This window comes from Cottoperca gobio, chromosome 22 (assembly GCF_900634415.1).
Source record: "Cottoperca gobio chromosome 22, fCotGob3.1, whole genome shotgun sequence".
Classification (NCBI taxonomy): domain Eukaryota; kingdom Metazoa; phylum Chordata; class Actinopteri; order Perciformes; family Bovichtidae; genus Cottoperca; species Cottoperca gobio.
The window spans coordinates 11,190,504-11,208,064 of NC_041376.1; the positions used below are offsets into that span (position 1 = coordinate 11,190,504).

At 37.8% G+C, this 17,561-nt stretch overlaps 3 protein-coding genes across 3 annotated transcripts; 1 reads left to right on the forward strand and 2 right to left on the reverse strand.

The window, feature by feature from the left end:
• Positions 1 to 785: 785 nt before the first annotated feature.
• Positions 786 to 6,644, forward strand: ttc8 (tetratricopeptide repeat domain 8). The gene is made up of 14 exons (XM_029460576.1): positions 786 to 982; positions 1,488 to 1,608; positions 1,700 to 1,763; positions 1,861 to 2,020; positions 2,330 to 2,419; positions 2,498 to 2,542; positions 2,634 to 2,719; positions 2,823 to 2,910; positions 3,097 to 3,207; positions 3,317 to 3,456; positions 3,560 to 3,734; positions 4,259 to 4,381; positions 5,438 to 5,521; positions 5,626 to 6,644. Exons 1-14 carry the CDS (start codon positions 869 to 871, stop codon positions 5,740 to 5,742), a joined length of 1,518 nt encoding a protein of 505 aa, XP_029316436.1. The 5' UTR covers positions 786 to 868; the 3' UTR covers positions 5,743 to 6,644.
• Positions 6,645 to 6,689: 45 nt separating this feature from the next.
• On the reverse strand, positions 6,690 to 10,092 carry LOC115027853 (CD209 antigen-like). Its single transcript, XM_029461379.1, has 6 exons — positions 9,981 to 10,092; positions 9,701 to 9,817; positions 8,073 to 8,324; positions 7,802 to 7,965; positions 7,398 to 7,534; positions 6,690 to 6,831 (listed from the first exon to the last, which is right to left on the reverse strand). Exons 1-6 carry the CDS (start codon positions 10,090 to 10,092, stop codon positions 6,690 to 6,692), a joined length of 924 nt encoding a protein of 307 aa, XP_029317239.1.
• Positions 10,093 to 14,161: 4,069 nt separating this feature from the next.
• LOC115027553 (C-type lectin domain family 4 member G-like) lies at positions 14,162 to 17,320 on the reverse strand. The gene is made up of 6 exons (XM_029460945.1): positions 17,137 to 17,320; positions 16,750 to 16,887; positions 15,890 to 16,150; positions 15,632 to 15,792; positions 15,405 to 15,544; positions 14,162 to 14,942 (listed from the first exon to the last, which is right to left on the reverse strand). The coding sequence occupies exons 1-6, from the start codon at positions 17,261 to 17,263 to the stop codon at positions 14,786 to 14,788; spliced, it is 984 nt and encodes a 327-aa protein (XP_029316805.1). The 5' UTR covers positions 17,264 to 17,320; the 3' UTR covers positions 14,162 to 14,785.
• Positions 17,321 to 17,561: the final 241 nt, after the last annotated feature.

The window sequence follows — 17,561 nt, forward strand, 5'->3', positions numbered from 1 at the left end:
ATATTTAATCTAATGTAATATACATAATTTAATGTTTATATGGCTGCATATAATCTACCATGTATCTCACTGAAAAAACACGTCTGTATGCTCGTTGATATTGTCCAATATAAAAAAAGGCATTCTATTCTGTATAGATAATATAAAATAATAATAATAATAATAATAATAATAATAATAATAATAATAATAATAATAATAATAATAATAATAAAATAAAATAATAATAATACATATAAATAATATTAATTTAAAACTGAAATACATGTCCTCTTCCATGTAGGTTTGGTATGCAAAATTAGTCATAATATACATTCCAACAACTGTTATATTTCATGATTAGTAGATGTCCAAAATAATGTGACAACAATAGTGTAACAGCTAAGAATGTTATTTAATATTATGATATTTATATCATAATCAGCACCAGAAAATACAACTAACTGTTAATATACTAATTTACTTTGGTATTATCTTAACATAATTTGATATCCATTCAAGTCCACATGTTGAATTCAATTTTCTGTGTTCTGACATTTTGGTCATTTTAATATGTAATAGGCCTACAAGCACTATTTTATTATTTCAGATGTTCTGTAACCCTTGTTCTACGTGAAATGTGGTCCATTACGATTGCAGGCAAAATCTAACCAAAATATGATTCATTAAGTATCGATATATGCAAAAAGACTTTCTTGGTTTTATTTATTTATTTATTTTTCATTGGAGGAAACCACGTCTGTGAAGTACCGCCTCCTCCACCGTTGCTGAGCGACAGAGGAAGCTTCGGTCTCGCCATTATCCCAGTTTGCTAAACAGCAACAGCTTGATAGCCGAGTTTTACACCTATTTTTCCCCCATCAAAGCGATGGAGGTGACAATGGACCCTTTGTTTCTGGCGTGGAGCTATTCCAGGAGGCGAAAACTCCAGCAATGTTCTGATATTTGCACAAAAATATTACAAGACAACTCGTACGACCAGGTACTGTGGTGTGGTTAGCCGGGGCTAGCCTAGCTTGCTAGCGGTAATCCATTAAGGAAAGCCTGCTTGTTTGCTAATGTAGGAAAGCGGTAGAACCTGGAGTATAATCCCGATTAGTCGAGTCCTTGTAGTTTAACATAATTTAATTTAGGTAACGTTAACGTTGTATTTACTGGCACGACCAACAATTATCTTAATTGTTGCATTTTAACATTCGTGGTCATTACACTGCATTTATTTTTCACATTTAGTTTTTCTATGCATCATGTTTTCTATAAATTTTTTTATTTTCACCATTTATTCACATCTGTCCTCAACTTTCTTCTTCTCTCACTAACTCAATGCATGCTGTCTCAAGGACTCCTCCTTACCTATCTCAGAGGTAACCTTGTTCCTCTTTCCATCCTTTTTTCAAGTGGAAAGTTCAACATGATCCTGACTCTAACATGTTCATCTCTACATCCGAGGCCATCCATATGATTGAAACGTGTCGTTTGTTTCATAGGCTGCATGGAGCTTGAAAACCCGTGCTCTTACAGAGATGGTATACATAGATGAAGTTGAGGTCGACCAGGAGGGGATTGCTGAAATGATGCTGGATGAGAGCTCTATTGCTCAAGTTGCACGTAAGTTTAAACTCTTCACAGTGTATTTATAATTAATACATTTACTCTATGGTTAAATGTGTCTAATTAATAAGACTTGACTTTCTTCCAGGACCAGGAACATCACTGAGGCTCCCTGGAACAAGTCAGGCCGGAGGTCCCACACCGGCTGTCAGGTACTGTCTGATTGTGTATTGCCTTGAAATTTTACCATTGACGACATTTATAACATAGTAAGACACACTGATCTGAATTTTTATTTCGGATTTCAAGGCCAATGACACAATCAGGTCGTCCTATCACAGGATTTGTGAGACCCAGCACACAGTCAGGGCGTCCTGGGACAATGGAGCAGGCTATTAAGACCCCACGCACTGCAAGCACTGCTCGTCCTGTCACTAGCGCTTCTGGCAGATTCATTCGTCTGGGAACAGTGAGTACATATGCCTGAAATTGTGTCAGTCTGCAGCAACTGCGTGGCATCGCTTGAAACACAAATATACTTTAACCACTAGAGCTCTTATATCTGAAACAGAATCTACCAAGTGAATTTGGTCTAACATAATCAATATCTTTCTCTTTAAAAAAAAAATTTCAATGTGACATTTTTGTTTCATTGATCTCTGTTTATAGTCATTTTATGATACAGTACCTTATATACATTTTTGCTTTATTTTGCTATATTGACTATGAAGAAAACCTGAAATATTAAGCATGACATTTTGTTTCACTGTTTCTCCAGGCTTCAATGTTAACCAATCCCGAAGGACCATTTATAAATTTGTCGAGACTAAATCTGGCCAAGTATTCCCAAAAGCCAAATTTATCCAGGGTAAGACTGAGACTTTCAAAAATTAATCAAGATCCTTGTTTGTTTCTCATGGCAAATAACCATCATTTCCCTTCTCAGACACTGTTTGAGTACATCTTCCATCATGAAAATGATGTAAAAAATGTAAGTGTTCAATAAATCTAGCATTCGTATCACTTTGTAAGATTGTGTAAGACTTATTCATGCAAACGCAATCTTTATAATTCTTGTCCAGGCTTTAGATTTGGCTGCTCAAGCTACCGAACATGCTCAGTTCAGAGACTGGTGGTGGAAAGTTCAGCTGGGGAAATGCTACTACAGGTAACTCATGGACATCCACATTGTTGTAACTCAACATTTATAACATTGAATGACATTGCATTTTTATAATGCATGTGATGATTAATGTCTCTGACCTTTGCAGGCTTGGTTTATATCGAGAATCAGAAAAACAGTTTAGATCAGCTCTCAACCATCAAGAGGTTGTGGATACATATCTCTACCTTGCGAAGGTACAGACACATTACCAATTTGTTGCACAATGGAAAATACTCGTTCTAGTAGAAACCCAAAATAAAAGTATGAACCTGGAAATGAGCATGAAATGTCCCCCTTAAGCCAAGGGTTTACTAATAAATATTAACTGTGTGTGTGTGTGTGTATTCCTAATTTATATAGTCTATGGTGTTTTCCCTTAGGTGTATCAGCGCATGGATCAACCAATAACAGCACTCAGCCTTTTCAAGCAAGGCCTGGACCATTTCCCTGGTGAGGTTACTCTTCTAACAGGAATCGCTCGCATACATGAGGTACAGTGTGTCACCATGATCTTTACTAAAGACTCCACTTCAGTCTATCTCCAGATAAAACTGCCAACATGAAAAAACTAAACCATTTGTACTGTTTATACTGTCGCAGGAGATGAACAACATCTCATCAGCCACAGAGTATTACAAAGATGTCCTGAAGCAGGACAACACTCACGTGGAGGCTATAGCCTGTATAGGCAGCAATCACTTCTACACCGATCAGCCTGAGATTGCCCTGCGCTTCTACAGGTCAGATAAACATTCAAGAGTCATCTATGTAATGTATTGTTACAGTATATGTAATGAGAAATGATATCCCACCTGTGATTCAATAAGTTTCTCTCGTTGCTAGACGGCTACTCCAGATGGGGGTGTACAACTGCCAGCTGTACAACAACCTGGGATTGTGCTGCTTCTACGCGCAGCAGTACGACATGACTCTATCCTCATTCGAGAGGGCCATGGCCCTGGTGGCCAATGATGAAGAGCAGGCTGATGTGTGGTACAACATTGGACACGTGGCTGTGGTGAGTTAACGATGCCTGAAAACATCCCAGAATGTCTGGTGATTTAATAATAGAGAGCTGCAGGAATGAGTCCTAAAACGTGGAAATGAGTTGACTTTCCGGTTCCCTCGTCTCAAGGTAATGCCACTGTGGTTCATCTAACGTTAGCTTTTTACATCTGCCCATTCCATTTACGCCTCAAAAATCATGAAAGTGGTGTTTGTTTGTTAAGATTATCTTACAGAACAAGTGTAAGTATCATAAACCTTTGTTGGCCACAGAGCTTATTTTTTACAATAATTCAAAATCCAACGAAAACAATCCCGTTGGCTCTTTGTCCTGGGAACCAGGGCGAGGCTAACATCCAGGTTGACCTACAAACATATGTCATCCCTGCAGCACTCTACACTGTATGTACCCCCTCTTTATACACTTTACAGTTAAAAATATGAAGTATTGACTGTTTTACAAATAGAACTCACAAGCTTACATCAGATACATATAAATAGAAGATGGTACAGTGTTCATGTGTTCTATATTTACAGGGTATAGGAGACTTGACGCTGGCCTATCAGTGTTTTAAACTGGCTTTGGCTTGTAATAATGACCATGCTGAGGCCTACAACAACCTGGCTGTGCTGGAGCTGCGCAAAGGTCGTATCGAACAGGTGAAGACATATTTTTGAGTCATGTAGCTTTAATTCCACTGTTAAAATATGAGGAATGAGATCATATTGGAGTGCTTAGACCCTCTAATATGATGTAACGCAGACCATCGCAGGAACCATCAAGCTCAAGTCATTAATGTTGCTAAACTTAAATGTAGCCTATATTATGAATATTCCTCAAATACACCCAGTACAGTATTGATTGTTTGAAAATGTTAATACTTACTTACTTACTTAAAATACTTACTACAGTATTCAGTTGAAGGTTACACTTGCACACCAGAAATCCAACAAGCTATAAGACACCAATTAGACCGACATAGAGCTTGGCGATAAATCAATTTAACATTAATATAATGATATGGGACAATATGTTATGAGATATATTGTGTGAGGCTGTGGCTGTCCCACAGCAGCACGGACTGTGTGCTTCCCACATGTGCAGCTAGGTGGCAGCCATCAGCTGGAAGTCAGTGCTGCTGCCATGCTAACACAAGCTGAAAAAAAGTGCAGGAATAAGAAAACTGCTGTGTTTTTGGATGTTGATAGTTGGAATTGTGTAGGGATGTTTGGATGTCAAACCACATATAAAGTACCTATTGTTTAGTATTTTACTTGCCATTAAAGTCTGATTGCAACACTTCATTATAACATGAAGAAAGTGGTACATTCTCCAATAAATCACTAACAGCTATAGTCTTCTAACTTAATTTAAACTGCCACTGAGCTAACAAGATGGGAGAATGACGTCTTAGCTGTCTGATTTTGAAGATGCCCCTGTCCGTTCCTCAGATGCAACCCTGCTATAAATGAGAGATTGCAGGCTGTAATTCAAGGCAGATTTCAGGCTGTCTGTCGAATGATGTAAAATGTGTCATCTGGCAAAGAGGTAGTGGAGGGGATGTCTGCAAGTGAGAAATTTTATGTCTAATTTTCACGTCCTACTCAGTTTATGATATATATTTTTAATGAAGTTGTAAATCAAAGTTCTTTCAATATAAATGTTGATCAAATATTATGTTGGCAGTATTAATGTTTGTCCTATCTTTGAACCAGTCTAAAGCTTTGCTGCAGACTGCTGCATCACTGGCCCCTCACATGTATGAGCCACACTTCAATCTCTCCATTCTCTCTGAAAAGGTAATGTATCACTATTTAATTCATCTGATCCTAAACTAGTTAAAGAGACAAAGTATAATCTCCACAACACAGTCGGCCAAAGTGATGTTTTTGTCTGTTTCTAGATTGGCGACCTTCAAAGCAGCTACACTGCCGCCCAAAAGTCTGAGGACTCCTTTCCGGAGCACGTCGACACTCAGCAGCTTCTGAAGCAACTTCGGCAGCACTTTGCGGTGCTGTGAGTGTCTGACCAGCTTAGGAAGCAAGGTGTGATTTGATAAATATAAGAGACATTGTGCTGTCGTGATCGATAAGGCTTCATAACAAAAGGTTATTACACGCCAATCAGGCATGGAAATCAACAAATGGGCATTAGCTTTGGTTTGCGTGTTTTTTAATCAAATGCTTCGTATTGACTAAATTGTCAGTTTATTTGATACGTCTCTCTTCAAAGCCATCAGACTCCTTTTGACAAAAATAGTCATTTGACTTGACAGAACACATGTTGCGGATGTACCGCTGCCTCAATTGGTTAGTTTGTTTGTATTATTGTGTGACTTTGGTGAATCCAAAGATGGCAAGGTAAAGCAGTGAAAATATTCTAAATATAGTTTACACTTAAACTGATATTGATCTTTTTAAGGTGGGCTTTTTTTAGGTAGCTAAAATACGTTTTGCTGACAGCCCCATCTACAACAGTACATTGCTTCCACTGCTGATACTCCTGTCTGTTTCTCCTAAGAAATACACTGACTATGGATAAGAACCCATACAACCCGATTTTAAAACATCCAAACTATCCCTTTAACTTAACAACTCAATGCTAGCTGACGCTCTAAATGCTGCTTTGTCACGCAAAATATGACTTATAGGAATGTAAAATGTATGTGAAGGTGTGTATCTTCCTGATGTAACCTGGTGTACAGATCTGTATAGTAGTAATTCATGTGTACATAGTAAAGGTAACATTTTAATTTTATTACAGAAAACTGGTTAACTTACATTTTATAGTATATTTCATAAATCAGATGTATTTTTCGTATTTTGACCTTCGTTGCCATTTTGTAGTTTCAACAAATATTGATATGACAATAAAAAAATTCAGAAGATGTGTAAAAGCCTCTTGGACGGAGTTAATTCTTGATTCAACAATTAAATGAAAAATAAATCAGATTATTTCAAAATCATATTAACGTGGTGTCATTTGGCAAAGCCATTTCAGTACAATGTTGCATGGAACATCATTCCAGGTTTTAAAGGGGTTCATTTTGGGATATGACGCTACACAGTCCTCATTACCCTCGTTGTTGGGCTCTCCATTAATCCAGTACCTGAAACAAATGTTAAATTGTTGAGCCATAATAACTGCTGATAATTTGTATATCACATGATTTGACTCAAATAAGTTATCTGTTGCGTTTTAGTACACCAGAGGTGGGACCAAATCATTGTTTTTGTCAAGTCACAAGTAAGTCTCAAGTCTTTGCACTCAAGCCCCAGGTCCTAAACTTTGACTTCATATTGCGCTCTTCACCAATTTTGACGCGCACGTTATGCATTCTGCAATTAGTTTTTTGTTGACCTACGCTTAGTTTTTGTCTTTGGTATAATTTTTCCCCAACTGATGCTTAGTAGCGTAACATTAGTTCTTCATGGTTCTCTCCTGCAACTTGATTGGATGCTGTCGGATTGGTTCAAACAAAGTGGATCTGGGGAATTAAGGGGGGAAGTGTATAAAGTCAAAAGTCTCAAGTCCAAGGGAAGTCACGAGTCATTGTTGTTAAAGTCCAAGTCGAGTTGCAAATCTCTTTTGGATTTTCTCAAGTCGAGTCTAAATCCATCAAATTTGTGACTGACTCAAGTCCACACTTCTGGTGTACACGTATGTAACTGTTACCCCTCAATCAGTCTTGAATCATCCAGCCATTTCCATACACCTTCCTCCTTCACGTCTCTCAACCCGATCCAAAAGCCACTCTCGCTTATGTATCTCCCGGGCTCTTGATAATTACCTAACAAGCCATTTATTGCCCGCTGCCAACACAGAAAATATAAACACACAAACACACACACACACACACACACACACACACACACACACACACACACACACACACACACACACACACACACACACACACACATGTACAGTACATTAATTTATCTTATTCAGTTCTACGTAACACCAAGCTCATTTACTGCTCCGAAATCAAATGTAAAGCGTTGTAAAAAGAATTACAACAAATGGAATTGCAGATTTTGTCCAGAAGTATCAATGTTTCGACTAAATGTCACTCTTACGTGTTTCTCTCTGCTGTCTATCACTGCCAAGTCACCTCCTTGATTCATGCAGAACTGTCTGGCTTCCTGCCATGTTTTCCGTGTAATAGCATCAGAGAAAGGATAGTACCAGCACACTGAGTTAATGAAAGTCCATCCTGGTAGACAGTGTCTGCAGCCATCCTCTGTTAGCAAATAAAATGGAAATGTATTGTGTTGTTGGTTGGGTCACAATAATTCTGTATTTATACCTCGATAACACAAACAATCCATAAAAAAAAGAAGCTCTTACTAATCATTGGGATGTGGGATTTCAACGCTGCAATTTCCATTTGAATCTTGTTACTCTGTTGTTCGTAGCCTGTGCGTCTTCTATTCTGGTGTTCAAGCTCCCACTTGGTAAATTGCTGATCACTGATCTCTCTTGCCAACTGTTTCTTGGCTTCGTCCCTGCTTTGGATTGCAGTGTCGTAAATAGCCTGCAGTTTGGTCACCTCAATACTGATGTCCGTTATTGTATCCTGCCCATCAGTAAATTTGCTATCTGTAAGTGGTCATGACATAGTGTTACTGAAGTAATGAAGTCTCAGTAAATCAAAACACTTTTTTACAGTACATGGTCAATTACCTACAGTATAAAATATAAAGTCAAACATGAGCACAGGAATAGGAGCAGAAAAAGTTAAATGAAAACTATATTAGTTTCATAAATACATTCATTCTTATCATTTTACTATTAATGTTGGTCATGGGTTAAATTTACACTTACAGCTATAGAAAGTTTAATTTATAGTATTACTATAATGTATAGTATTTTATCATATTAGCTTGCATGTAGGTAATTGGTGCTGCTGAGCTGTAATGTGTGGAAGCCCTTGTTTGTAAAGTAGTAGGTAGCCTAATTACTGACAACAAACTACAGAATGTGTTCCCACCAACACATATAATATAACCTAGATTCAAATAAAATAAATGTTTTATTTGGTCTTACTTTTATTGTTATTTATTTTATCCATTTTTTAAACTTTACATAAACCAGCATTTAAAACAGCAAGCTGTACTTGAACTACCTTATAAATTTTATTTGGCCACCTTGTTAGCAAATGGTTGCTAGCAGCCACGTTGTAACATTAGCATTCATTTGGAGTTGTGTTTCTGTCCATGTGTAATGAATATAGTAAAGTCCAATGATCACAAAGCTCTGTTTTGGGCTTTGGGGTAAACCTCTAGCTCGCTCTTTAGCTGCTTATGCTCCACTATGTTTACCAGCTAGCTAGGTGTTCATTCCTGTCTCTGCTGTGCAGGTAGCTAACAGCTAGCTAGCTAGCAGTAGCTGCTGCTGCGGCTGGTAAACACGCTGATGTGAGGTGAGCAAAGACAGTCAAACTTTCAATAGCTGTAACTCTTTTGTTGACGTCCCTTTTGCTACTTGAAGATTGACTTTACTTTCTACCCTTGGGTCGAAGGATGAAACATTAATTTAGATGGTGTTGTGAATTGAAGTGGTGAAATAACCTATACATCCGTGCATTTAACCTACTCATGTACTGTAACGTTGCGTACTTTACGTTACTTCAGTATTTCCAACTATAATTAAGTATTATGCAACCTTATATTTGTATTTCAACTAAATGTTTGAGGCAAATACTGTACTTTTTACTCCACTACATTTGATATATTTTTATCTTGTCCTTACTTTGAAGATTAGTTTAAATTAATTATAATAGGCTATATATTATTAAGCTACCCAGCAGTAGCCTATATACAGTTGTTAAAATGAGCTTCCCCTTTACTAGCTGCAACATTAAAGTAACATGATTGCATCAATAATTATACTCCAGTTTTAGGCTAATATTATATATTTTTCTGCATATTAGGTATTTTTTACGTTTGGTACTTGTGGTGTTAGTAGGGACTTACAATAGACTCCCAGGCCAATGTCCACTGCTAGTAGAATGACAGCGAGCACTGCCAGGCTCACTGTAAGCGCTTTGTAATGATTCAAACTGGATTCAGGTCTCACCATGGACATGGACACTACACAGAGAAGTGGTGGATCAGTAGCAGATACATAAACTGTCACAATTTAACAGTTCATTATTATCAAAATAATTTACAGAATATTTAGAATCAGGTACCAGTATCAAGAACCGATATAACAGATCATTTGTGCGCAGTAATTTTTTCACTTCTTATTTACCTTGTTTTTTCTCTTGGTTAGAGTAGAGAGTAAGTTCATCGCCACTGAAGTCCTCTTGATTCATCAGTTTGTTATATGAACCATCATAAGTACCGGAATTCTCGCTCTCCATTTTGGCTGTTATGATGAAAGCAGTCTGACGGGACTGTCCAGGAAAGATTATGTGTTAGGACCTTGCCCTGTGTGTGTGTGTGTGTGTGTGTGTGTGTGTGTGTGTGTGTGTGTGTGTGTGTGTGTGTGTGTGTGACATTACAAACAGAAAATCAAGCTCATTTGTTAAATATTTACAGGGGGTGCAAGTCATTTGAAGAGCAGTGTCTATTTCTGATCACAAAATGATTTTGAAGTCATTCAAACATTCAAGCTTTATAAGATTTCTTTAGGTGTCATGGCAGATGTTTTCTTCCATATCCAACTGGACATATTCAGATTGGTTATGCTTATAGACTTACAGGGGAATCGACAAGTTAAATTGTCATCTGCTGCAGGTCCACTACTGTAAACAAGCACAGCACACAGATGCCTGAAGAAGTGTAGCCTAAACCCTAAAAATGATCACATACAACATGGATGCTAATGTATCAAACTGCAGTTTGTTTATTTGAAAGATTTTGCAAAGACACATATGATTTGTCCAGTTATTGGTTTCATGTTTAGCTTGGCTCCATCTCGCATATCCAGTTTAAACGATGTTCATGGCAGTTTCCATTATACCATGTGTCCTTGGTATCAGCAAAGATATGAAAAGCACACAGTTCCCACTCTGAGGTGCTACTTGGGAAAGCTGTCCACTTTTCCAATACCTTGAAGAAATCAAGATTTGGTTACACTATATTTGTTAGTCATCATGATATTGTCACAAAACTATAGGAAGCATTAGTAAGCGTTAACAGTCTGTGAGATGCTTGCTTACACTGTTTCCACCGCAGTCACATTGTTAACCCAGACCCATGTCCCCGCTGTCGCTACATCCGTGAGGCCGATCTAGAATCCTTTCTGCCACCACGCACCATTTCTTCTTATCTTTGGAATGTTGTTCATCATGAGTTGCTGTAAGGAAGCAAACACAGGAGTCGATGTAGTCATATATATGTACTGTATGATCAAATAGACTTTAAGGCTCTAAAAACATTGTTTATTTTTGCTTCTTATGCTGAGCAATGTGTCCTCATACAACGGTTCATATGATGTCATGAAAAGTTATATTTTTCATGCGTTTTCCTACAAATGTCCAGCAACATGAGCACTTTAGACAACAAAAGTACCTGGTCAGATTTTGGGAAAGATCATAGTTTGGTTCTACGGAAGTGGCGTTACTTAAGTACGGAAGAGGTATCACATAAGTCAACATTGACTCCTGGTTTCACGTGGGATGCAAACTTTCCTGGGGGAAAGTCCTGTGCTTTTGGAAAGGCCCATTCATCCACACATCCTCCCTAACTGGACTTTGTCGCCTTTTATACCACGTCAGCTGTCCTGTCTCACATTTACGTGGCTTACATAGGAATCGGTTACGTTGGTATACAAAATATAGAGCATTACTTTCCGTAGGTACAAGTATGAACAGTGTATGAGAAAAACCTGCGCTGAGCAATGGGGTGGACAAGAACAAATATTTTTCTCCCATATACTATCCTAAACATCGCCATGAAAGATCTACTTTATGGGACTTTAAAACCAGCGGTAGAGACATCAAATGAAATGAGTATTTACTGAAAAAAGAATACACCGGACCTAAAATTCCCATGAAAGTGGAACTATTTTCTATTTCAGAGATAAAACCCACCTGCTCCGTCAAGTTATTGATCACAAGAAGGTCACCCCCTTGACTAATGCAGTTTGCTCTGCTATCCAGCCAGTTCTTGTTGGAGTTGGACTCATGGTGGGAGAAATAGTAGCAGGATGATTGAAGAAGACTCCATCCTTCTCGGCAGCTGCCACAGGATTCCTCTGTTGCAACAGGAAAAAAACCTTTCTTGTCATAGTTTTTGAATGTTCTCTTAAAAAATCCTATGATACACAAATACATAAATTGTACAGGTTTACAGCATGTGTTCCCATGGGGGAGAAGGTTTCTACCATATTGATACATCCTGGACTGGTCGGCACCAAAGACAGGTTGGAAGTCTGTCTTACCTAAGGACGTTTTATTGTACTTCAGAGTCGTCCTCTCTGTAAGTAGGGTCTCAAGCTGTCTCTGAAGGATATCAGTGAGGCTCTCAGTATCCTTCAGTTGCCATTTTAGTTGCAGATGGCCGACGCGCTCTCTCGCTAATTCTGCCTGGACTTCCAATTTAGCTCTGGTGATTATACTGTTGTTTGCGAAGATAGTTAATCTCAATGAGGAGGGGTGTAGCAGCTGAATCAGGAACCTGAAGGTAATCTCCTTTGGCACCTGAGGTATAAAAAGTATTAATAACAAACACAAAGTAGTGTTTGAAGTCAAGATCTTTTTCTTGTAGACAGCCTTCGGTACTCAATGTCGGTCTGTCAGTTGCTCCACCACCGTGGTTCTGACTGCTTGAAGATGTCACATTGAGTTCTGGGAACTTATTTTATTACTCTATTTTGTAATATTTTACAGATTAACATATCAGTCAATTATTTGAAAAGAAATTGAAATATTATTATTATTAGAAATGTATTAAACATAATCATTAGTTACAGCTCTATAGTATCAGACTATATAGCAGTGCAATAGGGCTGAATCCATTCACATGAATCCATTTGCTGCTTCAAAGTGTCAGAGTGTAGATGCATCAAATCATTCATTGCCTAGATTGAGATAAACATTAAATATGTCGCAGTGCTATTTTATAAATATATATATATATATATAAAAAAAGGTTGTAAAATCTGGATGTAGTACAAACCTGTGTAAGGTGTCTTGCAATCCCTATTTTTATTTGGCTTAATGTCAATTCAGCTATCTTTTTCAAATTCTAAAGAAGATGAATTGTACATCAGATACAGGAAGAAATCAGACGTTTTCTGTGATCAGTTTTCTGATACTTACAGTAAATCCCAATGACAACAGCAGCTAACAGCAGAACTGCATTCAGCAGTCCCAGACTAAAGCAGCCGGTGGTGTGGAAACGTAGATCCACTTCCCACTGTAAACACACCGTGTTAATGTTCCACTGAGTTCAAATCTTAGTAGTATACTCATCGTAAATGAGTTAAGTCCATATCTTCACTTGATTTTAGAGTATTAAAATCATCACATTTTGAGTTTTAAAACCATAATAACAACATGAAAAATTATATTTTAAAATGTTTTACATTTAAAATCTAAGTCACCGAATGAACCAAAGTTAGAATGAGTCCGTTCGGAGAAGTGAAAAAAGAAAAAGAAGTAGGACATAGTTCAGAAACTAGAAGTTTTGATTTCTTTTGCTTTTAGTGAGTTGTACCTTGTCCAAATGTTTGATGGCAAGAACCCAAATGCCCATCTCTATTGCATGTGTGTGTGTGTGTGTGTGTGTGTGTGTGTGTGTGTGTGTGTGTGTGTGTGTGTGTGTGTGTGTGTGTGTGTGTGTGTGTGTATAGAGTAGTAGTATAAGTACACAGTCGTTGATAAAAGCTGTAAAAGTGAATATTGCACATGGCAGTGATGATTGCACAACAGTGGTAGAATAGTGTGTTCTTGGTGTGGTGGTTTACCAAGGGCCGTGGTGATTGTACAGTCTGACCGCGAGATAAACCTCAGAATTATCATATTCTTCCTCATATTTATGAGATACTGACTTGTGAAATACAGAGTTCAAACATGTCATACTTTCTTTCCTTCTGTGATTGCAATGTACTTCCTTATTGTTCTGTATTTCTTTGCTTACGTTTGAAAAATGGCATCTTTACATCTCTTAGAGGAATAGTTCGACATTTTGGAGAATACAATTTTTCTCTTTCTTGCCGAGCATAAGATGAGAAATGGTACTGTCATGGTTTTATGTTTATAATAAATACTTATGATTGATATGATTCTTTACAGAATAAGTCATAACATAATCTTCTGGGTCTTTTTACCCAGCTCTTTAGAGAATCAACTTACTCTCACAACTGCAAACTTGATGTGCTATTAAAAAGTATTTTTAAATACATTATTACAAATGCATAAAGCATTCATCAAAGTGCTGAAAGGTTAGTCAGATGTAGAAAAATACACAAAAAGACCATCACACTGTACAGAAGTTAAGTGAAGTTTTATTAACAAAGTGAGAGCTATTCTCGGCTTGCCAGCATATTCTGGTGCCATCTTGGTAAACAACAACAATTCTAGCACATAATGTTATTCTTTTATTATTATTTGCAGGTAGCATTGACTTTTGGTTGCTGATCTTGAATTGGTTGGTAACTCTTTACTTTAGCATGTATAAACAGTATACACACATTGAATAAATGTGCTCCATTACACACTATAATGTAAGCAGTTTATTTATGTATTTGTCCACAACTATAACTCCTTCTGTGGACGTCCATAAGACTGGTATATAAACAGATGATGAATGATAATATAGGAAAACACAGTGGTGATAATATGAAATAAGTTCTAAAAGGATACTGTATATTAATACAGTGTAAAAATGTCCTTAAAGCGGCTTACAACTACATTATTATGTATTAAATGTTTGTATACTGCTTATAAATGCTAAGAAGGGATATTAATTTGAAGTGTTTCTGGTTCATTAAATTGCTCCTGAAAGATTCTGTTTTTCATTACGGAAGATTTCAGAAGATGTCTTAAAGTCTCTGAGGTGAATGTATCTCTAACAGTTGAGCATGAGAGCAAATGCACTAAACCTGTGTTAACTCATAGAAGCTGGTGCTTTTTCACAAATCCATTTCTGTGGCGTTCCACACTTAACATCGTTCCAAGCCTGGAAGAAGTTTTCTCTGGCCAACACAGCTCCGCAGTCCTCCTGGTCCCCCCTGTTATTATTTGGTTCTCCATCATTCCAGTACCTGCAGCAAAGGATATGTTACTTTACAGAGACACAGTACTTGCTTTCACTCGGTTCATCTTTTTGTCATTTGAATAATGTCTTCTAATGAACAAGAGTAGAGCACCTCGTTAACTTGTAGGTTTCTCAGAATCATTTTCAAATGGCTCATTTAATTCAATTCTCTGGGCAACAAGTCTCCTTTTGTGTTTGTCGAAGTTACATTATCGTATGGCAAAGCAGCTGAGAGCACAGGCTGTTTAGCAAACTCTTTTGTTGATACTTGTGGTAAAGTTGCTTTTCACACCCCCTGGTACCTGCAAGAGCGTTCCCCCAAAAAGTGTCTTTTAAATGGAGCAGGATACTAAGATTTCAAAATTGAAATCCTCAAAACCTTCACTGGATGTAACAGAAACTGACCCAGCAGCGGGACGTTATGCTGAGAATTTCCTACAAATACAAATGTAATATGTTTGACTCTTACCCCTCAAACAGTATTGTTCCGTCCACCCATTTCCAAGACCCTTCCTTGTGGAAATCTCTCAGTCCAATCCAGAATCCAAGACCACCCACGGTGATTTGTGAGATGCGTTTGTTGGTCATTAAGTGGTTTACAGTTGCGTTCTAACAAATAAGAAATATAAAAAAACCTTTCAGATTTCATGTGTACAGGGTTGCAAAGCAATATCAATAGAATTTGGATTATTCTACCTCTTTGTCTTTGCTGTCTATGACTGCGAGGTCACCTCCATACAGCTGGCAGTAATCTCTGGCGTTTTTCCACGATTTTCCAATATTGTCAGAGAAGGAGAAGTAGTAACACATTGAGTTCATCAAAATCCATCCTGGTGGACAGAGTCTGCAGCCATCATCTGTTGCCAAAGAAAATAACAGAATAACACTATAAAAACACATCCTTATGCTTTTAACATTGTTATGTTTATACATTAATAGTAAAACAGGTCTCACTAATCATTGGTAATTGGTATCTCAGTGCTGCAAGGTCCTGAGTCATTTTAACAAGCTGCACTTCATAGTCTTTGCTTCTTCTTGTCTGGTGTTCCAGCTCCCAGTTGATTGGTTTCTGACGACTCATCTCACTGTCCAGCTGCTTCTTGACCCCCTGCAGGGTTTCGTTTGCGGTCTTGTATGTATCCTGGAGTTTGGCCAACTCATTGTTGACGTGTTCTGGATCACAACTTGTGAGGAGGGTGTCTGTGAGTTTGTTGTCTGTAAACGTTGAGGACAAACAGTGTTAGTGTAGCAAAGTATTCTCTTTCTTTATTCCCTCTTTTCTCTGTCATTTTCTCCACATAGCTAACACTTATTTACATCAATCCCACCCGTATAGGAACTTCATGTCAATCTCCCAAATATGAATAAACCACGAAGTAGAGAAAACAAGTCAGAGGTTATTAATATCAGTGACCTCTCTTAAAGGCTTTGTAGTCTATCCCAGAACTACCCCTCTACTGAGATAGATAATTGATTGATAATTCTGATGATATTTTTCAAGCAAAATGACATTCCCTGGTTCCAGCTTCTCCTTGTGAAGATTGATTAATTTCCCCATTTTATAGCATTGTAAAATTAATATCGGACTGTTGAACAAAACAGGTTAACGGAAGATGTTAGCTTGAGCTAAAGATGTCTTGATTAGTGGATTAGTTCATCCAGAAAGAAAATACAGAAGCTGCTAGTCAGACACTACAGGACCTTTCATAACATCACCTTGGGCTCTAGAATATGGTATTTGTTGTACACAAGGGATGAATTGAGAAAATATACAGCAGATTATTTGATAATGAAAGTCATCTTTAGCTGCAGACCTTGCGGCGTACACTGTAACGTTGACTTGCAGTGGACCCCCAGGCCAATATCAACTGTGAGTAGAACAGCAGCGAGTAGCGCCAGGCTCACTGCAGCCAGGCTGCAATGTCTCCAAGGTGTCATGCTGTGCGTGGACACTAGACAGAGAGATGATGACTCAATATCATAACCCAGAAACTGCATCAAACAAACAATACACTTTTATCAAAATCGTACAGATTCCAAATACATTATGCTTTACATTTGCTTTATTATAGAGGTTTTATTCCTGATGGGGGAAAAAAACTCAACATATTATATACCAGCATATTTCTTACCACTACTCAAAGGATCAAGTCGCATCAGAAACGTGCATTGTGTAAATGATCCTTTTTAATTCACTATACCTTGTTGCTTGTCTTGGTTGGATTGGGAGTAAGAAGGATTCTCCGAGTTGTCCTGCAAGTCCTCTTCATACACCAGTGAGCTAAATTCACCATCAAAATTACAACCAGAGATTTCCATTCCGCCCATACAGCTGAGATCAGTCTTATGAGAAATGACTTGCCAGGATATTGTTGTGTGTCGAACCTTAAAGCTTCTATTGCTGACCTTATCACCAATAAATTCATGATCATCAAATTTCAACTGAAACTCTCATGTGAGAAAGAAGAAGTGAAATTCCTGTGAGAAAGAAGAAGTGAAATTGCTGTTAGTCATACGGTGTGAGATTTAACGAAACACAGGAATGAACAATTACTGACAGTGAAAGTAGAAATGTTTGGGTTGATCACAGTCGTCAGTCGTCCCTTCCGACAGATGAACCGGTGTA

Coding starts and splice junctions, on each gene's coding strand:
- ttc8 (XM_029460576.1), top strand. CDS start 869: ATGGAGGTGACAATGGACCCTTTGTTTCTGGCGTGGAGCTATTCCAGG. Junction 2,911..3,096: donor CATATCTCTACCTTGCGAAG/GTACAGACACAT, acceptor GTTTTCCCTTAG/GTGTATCAGCGCATGGATCA. Junction 3,735..4,258: donor ACATTGGACACGTGGCTGTG/GTGAGTTAACGA, acceptor CTATATTTACAG/GGTATAGGAGACTTGACGCT.
- LOC115027853 (XM_029461379.1), bottom strand. CDS start 10,092: ATGGAGAGCGAGAATTCCGGTACTTATGATGGTTCATATAACAAACTG. Junction 9,818..9,980: donor TAACCAAGAGAAAAAACAAG/GTAAATAAGAAG, acceptor TTCTCTGTGTAG/TGTCCATGTCCATGGTGAGA. Junction 8,325..9,700: donor CATTGGCCTGGGAGTCTATT/GTAAGTCCCTAC, acceptor GACCACTTACAG/ATAGCAAATTTACTGATGGG.
- LOC115027553 (XM_029460945.1), bottom strand. CDS start 17,263: ATGGGCGGAATGGAAATCTCTGGTTGTAATTTTGATGGTGAATTTAGC. Junction 16,888..17,136: donor CAACCAAGACAAGCAACAAG/GTATAGTGAATT, acceptor CTCTCTGTCTAG/TGTCCACGCACAGCATGACA. Junction 15,545..15,631: donor TAGACAGCAAAGACAAAGAG/GTAGAATAATCC, acceptor CTTATTTGTTAG/AACGCAACTGTAAACCACTT.